The sequence below is a fragment of the Diadema setosum genome, chromosome 9, assembly GCF_964275005.1.
Source record: "Diadema setosum chromosome 9, eeDiaSeto1, whole genome shotgun sequence".
In the NCBI taxonomy this organism is placed as follows: Eukaryota; Metazoa; Echinodermata; class Echinoidea; order Diadematoida; family Diadematidae; genus Diadema; species Diadema setosum.
Window position 1 is genome coordinate 12,023,368 of NC_092693.1, and position 13,586 is coordinate 12,036,953.

Below are 13,586 nucleotides of genomic sequence, written 5' to 3' on the forward strand. Positions count from 1 at the left end.
GGCACATTAGAGTACAGGAAGTACACATTTGCCGTATAAAAATATATTTTTGCATCTGAGAAGCTTTCGAGGTAGATTATTTTACAGTGGTTTCGCAGATTGCAGAAATCGCAGCTTGCAAAAACATAATGTAAGACAATGCAAGCGATACCAAACCTACAGGAAGATTTACTGTTGCTCGATGAGAACCACACACAACCATGAGATAAACGGAAGCATCTCATCATGTTCGCTCTTTATGAAAGTCAAATACAGTGTAGCTGCTTTTCCTATCATAGCTCTCCCATCTTTCTTACTCTCTATATACTAAGTATCTATTGATCTTTATTGCTTTTTTTTTTCATTCTGTCTACATATATTTCTTTCTCTCTCCCCCTCTCTTTTCTGTTTTTTTTTTTTTCATTGATTTCATCCACCCGTTCTTGCCGCTTGGTGTTCTTATTGTTTCTTGACAACACTCTCCATCATACTTTTATTTACGAATTGATAACAAGGGAAACAATTCAGAAAGAGAATAACCCAGGGAGATGTAACGATCACGTGATATCAAGACTATCTGGTCACGTGACAATAACAAAACCTTTGATTGCGTCAGTACAGTGCTACTGATGAAATGGGTAATAGCTTTTTTACGAAAAATATCACAGTCGGGACGGCAGAGAGCCTATCATGGTGTCGAAATAATTGCGATACATCGTGGAGGCTCACACACGATACTGGCACTTTGTTCTGCTGGCTAAAAACATGATTAGCGCCCTCTGTAGCTATGAACACTCGACACTCACACTTGTGGTATACGAGGCTTCTGAGAACCATGAAATGGCGTTTAAGTGTTACAGAGAGCAGAGTTCCTTCCACGGTCGACGTGAAATAAATATGTGTATATTGCACATTCTTCAATATCTTGCCCTATCATCATAAATAAAATCTGTCAGTTTATGCAGCTTCAGAAACAAATAATGTGAATATTGGAGTACACATTTGGGTGTGTGCTGTAGCTCCCAGCCCCAAGACAATATTGGCGGTGTATTATTTATTACACCTATTGGAATTTTGCTTTGTTTCGTCCAAAATTTCTATGTGTCTTTGATAACAATTGAGACTGCTGACTCCTTGTGTTCGACGAAATATGCGTCAAACATTTTCATTGACCTTTCTAACAAGGATTTTGCATATCAAGACATGTGTTCGGTGTGGTGCCAGAAAGTTTCTCACACGTTCTATGATAAGTCGAATCTATCAAAATCCTATGATAAAAGCCACAGTCGAGACCTTAGTACGGCAGTGTTATGAGAGGAATTCGCAAAAATCAATATTAAAAGACAATACTGATTCATAATAATGTTACGCTGTGTCGAAGAACACCAGAACAGTATATCAACGCCATTCCCTCATAAAAAATACAATTTCCCATTTCCCCTCCTCATGTTACATGAATTAAGTTACTACACTGATGTCACTCTATCCAGCACGATTTCATGCCTCCGGACAAACGCCTCTGGAACGGACACAGTCTTGGAATTAATGTCCACGCATTGCGCCTTCGACTTGTTGGCGCAGAAGCGGTCGAAGAGTTGAATGATGTAGAGCGCCATGGACGACGCGATGAAAAGAACGAAAACCATCAGAAGGCACGTGCGGTATGACTGCGTGATGTCGTAGATGGCGCCTGTGAGAAGAGTGAGCAAACAAAATGAATCCGTGAGAACTGCATGCGTAAAACACGTTATGTCTTCACATAGGCCCTATGTCGTTTCAAGTTTCAAGTTTCAAGTTTCAAGTTTTTATCAAACCAATTCATTAAACGTTTGACATTTTACAAAAGGATACAGCATTAAGAATAATGAATGGTTTGGGACCCCAAAAGAAGCAGAGCTTGTAAAAAAGGGGTCCCGGATAAACGTATAAAACAAAACATACTAAAGTTTAAGCATATTAACAGGAAGTATAATAGTAACATATTTACATAGGACAGATGCAACACAAGCACACATACACACGCACACACACACACACATTCAATCACACAAACACGTGTCACAAAAACGCTCATGCACATACATGTCGTTTAAAAAAATAGTAACAATGGCGATAATGGCGATAATGTGTATGGAATTTCACATGTAAAATATAGACAGATGGGAACTTCAAAGGGTTTTATTTTTGGTACCACGTTACTATTGTCCTTCGACCCTGAAAGTTATCTAAAACGTTGGTTTTATGCTCAGACTCTGACCAGATGTCCTCAACCACTGCCTCAACCCTTTCTATGCTAGGAACGTTGGACACTGTGTACAACGCTATGGGGTTTTCTGTGCCAATCGGCACTGAAAAGCAAACAAAAGGGTTAATAGGGAACCATAATCCTGCCACTTAAAGAAAAAAAAAAAGTCATCCGTGTGCTGTGAATTCGGGCTGAAACAAAAACAATGATACCAAACTTAATGAAGAGCATTTTCAGCCTCCGGATGTGGTGCATGTTGAAGAGGAATTCACCCTGATATCAACCACAGTCTACTGTTTTGGGTTGTGTGGGTTTTTTTTTCCTCCCAAGGATGGTTAACATTGATGTCATTCCTATGTTTTGTGATACGTCCCTGATTTACCTATAGCAACATTGGACACGAAGGTGTGAGTGAATCCAGAAAGGCTTATTTCATTGCCCTTTACGAGACCTTTTGTACGCTTAGCCGCAAAGTGGATGGGAGACATTATGCAGTAAACTGCAAATACGTGTAGACTTGCAGTGAGGTTCAGAGGGTTTCAATAAATGGGACTATGACCAGGTCGTATAGAAACTCGTATAGAAACCTGAAACTTTTTATAAGCCGATGAAAGTGGTATACCGACAATCTGGTTTATCTTCTCTGTGAGGGAACTTGCTACTTGTTTTATCGACGTCGAATAGAGATAATTCGCGTAAAGAATATATTTTCGTGTTTTTGTTTTTCTCATGGTTGGGCGAACAGAGTGCAATGATAAGGTTCAGGTTTGTTATTTTGATTTTATCAGATTACAACTTTGTAAACTACAATGTATTTCTTTTAACTGACGGCGCATAGACAGTGCCTATGAGAGTGATTTCCTCAGTATTCCGACACAAAGAATCATAATTATGTCTGTAAATGCCAGAATAAAACCCCTATTTTGACATCTTTTCAGGTTTATACCTAAAAATAATAAAGAATAATATACAGAATTTCCAAAAAGATAGGTAAACTTGCCACTCATTTTCAAAAATGGAGGTTTGAAATTTAATTTGAAATTGTATGATTAAAACAAAGGGTAACTTTGTCATTTGTTACGTAATATTTTATTTTTACTTGTTTTGTTATGCTGCATCTTTTTTTCCTTTATTTTTGAGTCTGTAATTACTTGATTTTTTATTGTTTGCTGTTTATACCATTTATTTTTTTACCTGCAATAAATACTAAATTATATATTAAAAAAGAATCAATTTAATCTGAGTTTTGGTGGAATCAACTGAGATATATAAGTCTGGATGTGTTTACCTGATGGCAGCGCCCCCACTAGGTAGCCAATGCCTTGGACGACGAGCGTGAGGGTCTGTGCTTCATCTCCCCACTGCTGCCCGATGATTTCCACACAACTCATGTAGGGGACTACCTGGTAAACCCCCCTCATTGCACCAACACCTGTACGGGACACAGACAGACAGATAATATAAAACATGGTTTAACGGATTGATACGTTTGTAGAATACATTGCGTTTGTAGAATATATCATCAACATTTACGTACATGTTTTGTAGATAGATCAGACAGACGCACACACTGATAAATAGATAAATAGATAATGAATGGAGAGTGAAAAAATGGAAATAGTTAGGCCTGTCAAGCTGTTTGCTGGAAGTACGGACGACGGATGTCCACTAACATCTCTGTTTTGTTTTGTTTTGTTTTGTTTTGTTTTGTTTTGTTTTGTTTTGTTTTGTTTTGTTTTTCACAGCTAGACATCGCTGGGGCATAAGCTTATTAAGTAGGACACACGCTGATCCTAATCTTACTGCCCGACAGATAACGACACAGACGACTTACAGATAACTGAAATGCGATAAGAAGGCTCAGATCTTTTTCATGTATTTTTTTTTTTATTTCCTTGTTATCTTATTCTATCTTATTTCAAACCGGATAGGATGAGCGCCATCTACCGTCGATGAAATTTATCTTTGCATGTGGTCCCGCATCAGCCTCTGTAGATAGGATCACTGTGTCCATGCTCTTTTCTAATTTGCAAGCGTGTTGTCTGACTGTCTTTCTATTGATTTTTTAGTCATATCATTTTCTAAATATTTTCCTCTTAAAAAACAATTTAGAAATTAATATTTGCTCTCGAGGGAGGGGGGGATGAAGATATTAAATCTTATATTTTTCATGGGCTGCAGAAATTGATTATCAATTTTAGTTGGCCGGTAGTGCCTTTCTAAAAACAAATAATAAGTTCCTTAGAGTTCATCCAAAGAAACACAATGACGCGTTTGAAGTTTACACAGTCGTTCACCCAATCATGTTCCCCGGTGGACTTTACGCTCAAGCCTTCTTTCTATGGGGTTAAGTAGGCTTAATTACAGACATAAACTCTTCTGACTGCTATATGATGTAGATCACACGTCGATAATACTTCTCCTCTGATCATAAAATCAAGTTGAATGGGTCGCAAACGGCACAGATTTCACAGCAGGCGAGCACGCCTTACAGACATGATTAAGGAGTAATCATTGAACAAGTTACGAGATCATAAACTATCTATTAAAAGGAAAGAAATCTTGACAGATTCTGACAGAACCGCATCTTACAGTCAACAAACGCTGATAACAGGGGTTTATGTTGACATACTACACACTCGAAGTCAACATGAAAGGCTAGAATGGCGCTGTTCAAGAAGCCACTCAACAATATTGTCCTTTTCACGCGACATTGGGTCATGAAAATTATTGCATTCTAGTCCTTTATTCGTGAGCCAACCTCTTTTATTTGACCAACACACACACATACACACACACACACACACACACACACACACACACACACACAAATCATTTTACATTTACATTTACAATACACATAATGTACCTCTGCATATCATAGACATCCAGAGGTAAATGTCTCTAGGGGATGCCTTTGTCTATAGGAAGGATTTTGACACGCGCAAATTACTAACTGATCTGTCATTTGTATTATCCAACTCTGACGTTAACGAAGACGTTTTCATAAATTCCACGTCCATGACAGAAATGTCAATGCATGCTGTTACATTCTGCACTGGTAGGGTAAACACACTGTAAACGTTGTTTGATGCAGCCTATCCATGACAAAAGTAGCTCAGAGTTCACTGTTAATGAAGCCTATGAAACAGTTACTGTGACACTGTAGATCGTCCACTCCCTTTTCATCCTACATACAGGCTTCACTCACAATTCTGCATTGTTCATACTCAAGAGAAAGTAGGCCCCGAAGGAGTGGTTTGCACTATTATTCTTCATCCACGTCAGATATGAACAGATTCTTTTCACACCGCACCACTCTTTTTTTTTTCAGTCTCTGATTACCACTGCATGAAAATGACTGCGTTGTAAGCTTTCAAGTGACACTTCTACACAAGCACTTCAAAGGATATTTTTGCCATACCCTGTTGACCCACATATAATTATATATCAACGCACCTCGTACAAGATTTAAAGGGGATGGGGGTCTACGCAGAGTAAGCATAGGGATTTGGCCGCTAACGAAGCTATACACTAATTGAACATGAGAAAGGTTCGATGCAAAGCTAACAGCTAGGTCAGTAAATAATTACACGTCTTACGCAATATCTCGCTGTTCAGCTGGTCTACTCCCCTGCCCCCCCCCCCCCCCCTTGCCGTATCACGGTTATCATGACAATACGGAGATAGTCTACCACGCAGACCCAATTAGCATGCCCTGACGGTTATTTACAACACACGGTCTTTTGTATCGTAATCTATCATTCATCTCTACTTACTTCTTACATGATTATCGTCTTTTCGGTGGTTATTTCCTAATCAATTTGTTTCCCATTTTTGTTTCTTTCTCTGCTCTTTTCATTAGCCTTTACAGAAACTCGTTGACTGAATAGGCCTACTATTTGGAAGGATCATGATAATAATAGGATTATAGGATTATTATATTAGGATATTATTATAAGATATTTGCATGCTGCAGGCTTCTAGTCGAGATAGGCAAATATTCCTGTGTCGAACGCCGATTGACAGAGAATAAAGTTCTAATGTTCAGACCTAATCCATGCAGAAACACACACAAAATCAATATGTGAAGAGCTTGCTTCCAAAATGATGGATTTAGCGCCTTTTGGAAGCAAGCTCTTATAGTGTATGGATAAAACAATGATATACAGTTGTTTCTTTTACTGCTTAATCGTTCTACGAGTTGCAGGTCAAATATACAGTATACTACCGCCTAACGACTTCGTGGACGATAAGCAAGGCACCAGTCTATGGGTAAGGCCACCTTCATCATTATTTGCATACGCATTGTTCTTCTTTAGCTGGTCATCTTAATTGGTCAATGACAGCTTGTGCAGAATTAAATGATACTTGCTGATAGCCGTGAGGTCATTTCCAGTTCACAGTTTAGGCGATTATCTTGGGCCAAAAAAGGTTCTAACGAAGTCTATAAAGACTTCGTTAACAGTTCTTTGATTCAACTTCTTGACATTGCACTTATCTACATGTATGTTAACATTACTTATCATTATCAATTATACCCATGGCTGGCTACAATGTGTCCAGATGGTAAAAACAACAACAACACAAAATACAAAAACAAAACACCAAACAAAGAACAGTAAAACACAAACACATACAACAAAATACACACATGCACACAGGACATAATACCACCCAACACACGACTTTCTGTTGGTTCCTGAATGGTCACTTTGTATCACCTCTGTACATAGCACAGTTTTGGATTTTGATATCCATTCTAATAGTTTAAAAACAAAAATCCGAAAGAGAAACAGGGGTTGAGTCTAAGACCCATTTCCACACATCACCTTTGGTTCGTAAGAATTCAGATTAATCTAACTCTATTCCTGGTTATAAGACGGCCAACACACAAATACTGACAATGACACTGTTGAATGATCGGAGCAGGGAGGTGGAAGAAAATTCTTCCACCTCCCTGATCGGAGCGTGCCCAGCGTAGAAATGGGTTTCTGGTTATGTGACTCATAAATCTCGGTGTACTCTCTATTGGCTTTCATCTTTATGCAGGTTGGTCTGCTTGACTTAAATATTGCACCTCACATTCGTTCCTTAATTTGCTTGTATCATATTTTCTCTGGATAAATTCCCTTTGTGTAGGTACACCATATATTCGACTGATTCGATCCTGTTACTAATACTTCTTAAGACCAAAATCTTGGTAACGGGAGGATGGCCAAAAGTTCTCGAGGGGCGAACAAACGGATTGCCTACATGTCCCAGTGGACATAGCACTGTCAGCTGTTGCTTCTTTCTCAGCGTGGGGATACCATGGGGTGGGAAGGCTGGCCCGGCTCGGATTATGTATTCGAGAATCTCCGTGATGAATTGTGTATAGCTTTATCACTGATATCTATGTGAGCACACACAGAGCCGAAGAATCTCGACTAGAGTCGGCCGTTACCGATCAGCGCAGCACATTATTCGCTGACCGGTGCTAACCGTTGTTTTCGAATGTACCCCGGTGGGCAGCGAATGAATCGGGTCACCCATGAATCCCCATGATACCAGGTCTTTTAAAGGGCCATTCCAGACGATTTTCATAATTTCACATCATGGAGTACATAAATCGACAGCTCCAGGTATAGATTCGTGTTTGTGGTCCTTGAGCAGAGAAACCAATAAACTGAAAATCTTAAACAAATTACACTGAACAGTGTTGATGACATCAGAGCCTCACATATTTCAGAAATGGAGCAGTGTAAATCCATTACAATATCGCTTGCTCAACAAGTTCACCTGTGAAGAATCTATGCATGCCTTCTTCTTTTGTTCTGCTTCCTTGAGCCCCAACTCATGCATTCTTATGGTGAGGCTGCCATGTCATCATCCTTGTTCATTACAATTTGTTACGAATTTTGAAAACGTTCTTATTGCTCATTCCAATCACTATAAATTCTGAAACTCTGTACTCAGTTTAACTAATTTATAGTTGTTCAAATGTAAAAGTCTGAAAATCATCCGGAGGTCCCCTTTAAGGTCGTAGAAATCTCTTTTGCAAACGTCACGATTGCATGCATTTTGTGTGGTTGAAAAATAATGTCTCTCAACATTGTGTATGAAATCTTACAGTAACCTCAGAGGTTGTTGTTGTTGTTGTTGTTGTTGTTGTTGTTTTCAAGGAAATGAAAAAAAAAACTAAGCACATGTTACTTGAGAATACACTCCCCCTTTGCAGCGAAAAGGATTTAAAAATGATAATTAATTCACTTGAAATCTATAGTATTGTTTCCCTCTCCATCATCCAAAAAGTCTTTATAGTTTTATGATCCTGAGAAAAGGTCTGAATTACTTATTACTTCTACAATATTTGTACAAGCTTATGAAAGGAATCTCATGTTCAGGTTTGTAAATTGGCTCTAAGAACTTCAAGAACTTTAGGAATCTAGTACAGTTTATATACGACATGTAGGGGTTATCATCAATACCACGAAAGACATGATGGTTATTAATGTTTGTTGAATCCCGCAAATGTGCAGATACTCGCGGTAAGTACAGACACCTCATCCACGGGAAAATTTTTTTTTAAGTATTTCTGTAGACATCCTGAAATTGAGGAAGTCGGTAACCGAACCATGGTTCACAGATTACCATCGGCATTTTGATTGCCGCGACTGTTGATTGTCTAAAACGGTCACACGAATGCTGATGTAATTATCATGTATCCGCGAAGTACACCTAACAAAAAAAAAAAAAAAAAAAAAAAAGCTGCTGCAGCATGAATTGCATGATGCGCGGCTCAAACGAATGGCGTGATGCTGGATACAACACGTATGACGGGTGGGAACAGTAAAGTCAATTCAAACCCCGAACAGGAATCCGTGCCAGTATTGTCGCTTTTCTTCACACGCCTTATCCCAACATGCCTGTGATTTCCTCTCGATGCACTTCAAACGAAGTGCGCGTCTCTTGACTTTGTCGAGCAGAATGACGCCTGGTATTTTTCTTTCTCTTTATCAGAAAGTTTGCCAGATAACCTCCACGTTATCAGTTTTAAACAATGCTCCGACGGTGACCGTAATTTGTATTATTCTAGCTCAGGTAACTGAAGGCCATCATCCTTTTCTTCATACAATCGAATGCTAGGGCTATATTTACTCCGTTTCTCAAGTGTAAGCACCTTAGTAGAGCTGCATTAATCAAGTTTCAAATAAATCACAGGACACAGTATGTCCCTTAAGGCGTTGAAACTAATCCCAATTTCAAATATATCGTATGATTATATTAAATATTGCTTAGTTGCAAGTCTATCACATTTATATAGACCTACATCCCCATGACATGAGCAGTAATTCACTGGATATATAAATTAACGATGACGAATAAAAATTAATGTCGATTGTTTTCTGTGGCTACAACGGGTCATGTACTCATTCTCTTTTTTTCTTCTTTTTTTTTGACATGATTCGTCTGCCATTAGACCATTAACAGGAAATTCGTTTTGGCGGGAAGACAATATTTTGGTTCCGGAAGTAAATCAACCAACGTCAGTTCATCTGGAGGTCCATATGCTAGCATACAAACGTGCAGGATTTATAAAGTGCGTCAAGCATCGTTGGAATTATTCTCTGAATCACTCCAAACATTGTTTATGAACTTCTTAGCTAGTGTTCATTTGTTTAAAACTATATAGTCGTAACTTTCCGACTAACACATACGACAAGCGCAATGGAAGGTATGTGAGTAAACGTGTGATGCAAGATGAAGAGACTTACCAGAATTGTCGATCATAAACAAACAAACAAACAAATGAATAAACGAATAAAGATCTTTCCTAGATCACTTAAATCACGCATTCTATGTGTAGGAAAGCCAATTACAAGAATGAACGCTAATTTTCGTATAGAATTTATGTATGCTTATCATAAGTGTGTTTTTTCAGTTTACCAAATATTATATCCCGTTGCACACAGATTTTCTGTCTACCAGTGCACTTGTGTCTTTATGGATATCGGTTTGGTTTTTGTTTTTGGCTATGTTTGCTGTTTGTTTGTTTTCCACTGAGAAGAAATCTTTTGACAAAAAAAAAAAACAGCAACAACAACAAAAACAACCCTGAAGTTACTGTGAATCTACACAAGGAATGAGTGACCTATTACCAATCTAAATTTGCCCAAAAGTTGCAGACCACTGCATAGATTTATCAAAGTGTAGATCAATCTAATTAGGTACAAGTCGTGACTACCGATCTCTTAATAGGATGTATCTGGATATCTCATTGGACCACTCACGCAGTACAAACACATGAAGCCGTCGCGCCGCCATCTTACTAGGCGCACTCTATGAGGATTTGGACGCATTTTCCAACAGAGACTATCACCAAGATCACGTGATGTCGTGAGTCCCGTCTACAATCTAATGCATGGACGATGTGAGTGGGAAGATGGCCGCGTGGTGGCTTCAAAGTGGTTGGACTATGAGATATCCAGATACCTCCTCCTCTAGAGATCAGTGGTCGTAACCGTTGATTACCTAGAATGATGCCCATCCCGCCGCCGAAATTCCGGATGAACATGACGCCGATGGTGAAGGCGCTTGTGACGAGACCCTGGATTCCCAAGATGGTTACGTTGCTGAGTGGGAGCCTGTCGCCAACCGCGGCCAGCAGGATCTTGGCGGCCAGTTCCGCGGCCGCGCAAGTGGTCAACACGTAGGCACCTTGCCGCTGCGAGAACCCCACGTCTGAAAGATGGCTGACCTTGTGGAAGAGAGAACGGGCACGGGGGTCAGAAAACGCGGGAACTTACCCAGTGACAGGGAGAGAGAGAGAGCGTGTTACGTTCCCCCGTACGGTCTGGGACGCAATGCATCGGCATATATGACCTGCTCTGTAAGTAGAGAGTATACGACAAGAAAGCTACGCCTTAGTTTGCTGATGACGGAGCAGTAGACGTACATAAAAAACAACTACAATATCATGACCGAGAAGTATAGTGCACACTTCACTGCAAGTTACTTCGATGCATTAGGAAATGACCTGACAGAGTGCTCTCTTCTGACGACACAAAATAAAAATGTATACTTTTTCTAACTGTGTAAATCGTATTATGATATTATGCTATCCACGATGCAATAACAACAACTGTCTATCAGCATGTGGAGGCGTAGAATTAATATTGAGCATTGACAATACCATGTTCGGACGAAACGTAAACTTACTAAATTCACCCAATAAAAGCTCCACGAAAATGTGGAAATGAAGATGGAAACGATGAAGAGCCAGCATCTCCAATTGCCTAAAATCGTCAGCCACTTCTTGAAATCCGACTTCGCTGGTTCCTCGGGCAAATCTTCGAGGAGAAACAGGACCTCCTTTTCTTTATTGCCTAATTTCTCGCACTTGTAGGGTGCGGTCTTTTCGTGAGTCACTCCGTCACGCAGTGCGGTTTTCTCTGTCATCTCCGGGCCACCATCCTCCTCTTCGGATGACTCCGATCGCCACGCCCTCTTGTCATCCACCGGAGCATCCTCCGGGTGGACCTTCTTGAGGCCTCGTTTGGACTTGCTGCCAGTCTCGGCATCGCTTCCGTCGCCTTTGCCTTCGGCCTTGGCGTGTGCGCAGAGCTCGGAGGCGGTCTCCTCGGGAGATTTGCAGAGGAGTGCGAAAGGCATCCCCAATATGAGGACGATGCTTCCACTGACACGGAGCGCGCCTCGCCATGTTATGCCACGGATTAGCCGCTCCATCAACGTGCTGAAGACCAGCATCCCTGCAAGGACGGAAGGAGATAAGATGGTTGGAAAACACTTTTGAGTGGAGAATAAAAATGATTTCAGACTTTTTTTTTACAGGCGTCATTGAAGGTGTAAAACACCTCGCCCCCGCCCCCTTAAATCTTTTCTTTCATTTTCGGCCGCAATAGCCGTGATGGTCAATTACAGCCATTAATCACTTGTAGTGCCAAGTGCTCATCATTGCTTTGGGTAAAGTGCAAGGGTGAATCTTATGAAACTTCCTCTCTTTGAACGCATTTAGAAAGATCTGGTTGTCGCACCGGATGAGCTCGATAAGATGGGCCTGAGAGTGAACTCTAGCTCGTCATCATGTGCTTAATGAATTCTACCGATAACAACTATTTCCTGCGCACTCTACAGGGAAATAATATTGTCCTAAGATCGCGGGGGACATGCGATAAAAGTGACTGACCTTCTTTTGAAGTGACAAGTACTGAAAAGACAATGGCAATGAAATCAATGCCAAATTTGCCCCACGATTCATTGGTCCCCTTCAGCAACTCATCAAATCTAATTGCCTTTATTTCAGTGGCCATTGTAGCAAAAACCTGAGGTTAATTCAATTAGTTAGCTCAGTGATTCCAAATAAGCCTATAAATAGGTGAGTCGAACAACGGTAGGGAATTTTTAATGGTTGAAACCAGAAATCTAGGGCTCAGGATCTAGGGAACTGCAGCATCGGAAAGGCTAAGGGCAAGGACGAATGTTTGTGCAAAATATCATGAGAGAGACCTCCCAAAACGACAAATTCTGAAAAAATCCCCCAAACAAACGAAACTTCTGGCAGTTAAGTATTGTCTCTAAATGTTTTGTTTGCTGAATAATTTGAACTGTTTCTCTTTCTGACAGACACTGGAAAATAAATGAAAATATAGCTGCGAAGCGTTCTGCAGGCAATAATAGGGGCCTACAACAGACATTGTACCAGGGAAGGACTTTACATATCGTCAGCTGAGAGCCAGAAGGGCTTTGATCTATCACCAGTATTATGCTAAAGCAAACAATTAGAGATTCCTTTCTAACTTGTCAGCCAACATCCATCATGGGACATTCCTAGCTGAAGTAATGGGGTCATCCCACGAGCCCGACATCAAAGAGTCATTCGGCCCACGAGCAAGATATTGGAAAAAAAGTCCATGCGTCATACAGCCCACAAGTCATACACCTCATGAGGCTGTCACTACAGGCAAAAAAGGCCCAAGAGTCCGACGCAGGGCAAACAAGGTCCACGAGTCCGATACTAGGCAAACAAGGTCCACGAGTCCGACGCTAGGTAAACAAGGTCCACGAGACCGACACTGCGGACATTAACCTCCGTGATGTAATGTCGAATGTGTTTTGTCTCGTGGGCCTTGTTTGTCAAGTGTCAAAGTTAATGGGCCTTATTTGCCTAGTGTCGAAGTCATGGGCTGTAACATGACTGGAGGGTTATGACTTGTGGGATGTATGACTCGTAGGTATTGGACTAGTGACGTGCACCCGAAGTAGTGAGGTGTCGTCATCTCTATCTGAAGTTCAGTGACCTTTGTCCTTTGACCTTGAAGAATTTCACCCAAAAATCTATTCAGGGCATGTATACTTCATG

The 13,586-nt window shown here is 40.5% G+C and overlaps 1 protein-coding gene across 1 annotated transcript in view; it reads right to left on the reverse strand.

The window, feature by feature from the left end:
- Positions 1 to 761: 761 nt before the first annotated feature.
- LOC140233009 (monocarboxylate transporter 13-like) overlaps positions 762 to 13,586 on the reverse strand; it is a 43,122-nt gene continuing 30,297 nt past the window's right edge. Inside the window, exons 3-6 of the mRNA XM_072313115.1 lie at positions 11,426 to 11,976; positions 10,739 to 10,964; positions 3,513 to 3,656; positions 762 to 1,669 (exon numbers count right to left, since the gene is read on the reverse strand). Of these exons, the coding sequence (XP_072169216.1) occupies positions 1,446 to 1,669; positions 3,513 to 3,656; positions 10,739 to 10,964; positions 11,426 to 11,976 (1,145 nt within the window). The 3' untranslated portion in view covers positions 762 to 1,445. The remainder of the gene's footprint in view (positions 1,670 to 3,512; positions 3,657 to 10,738; positions 10,965 to 11,425; positions 11,977 to 13,586) is intronic.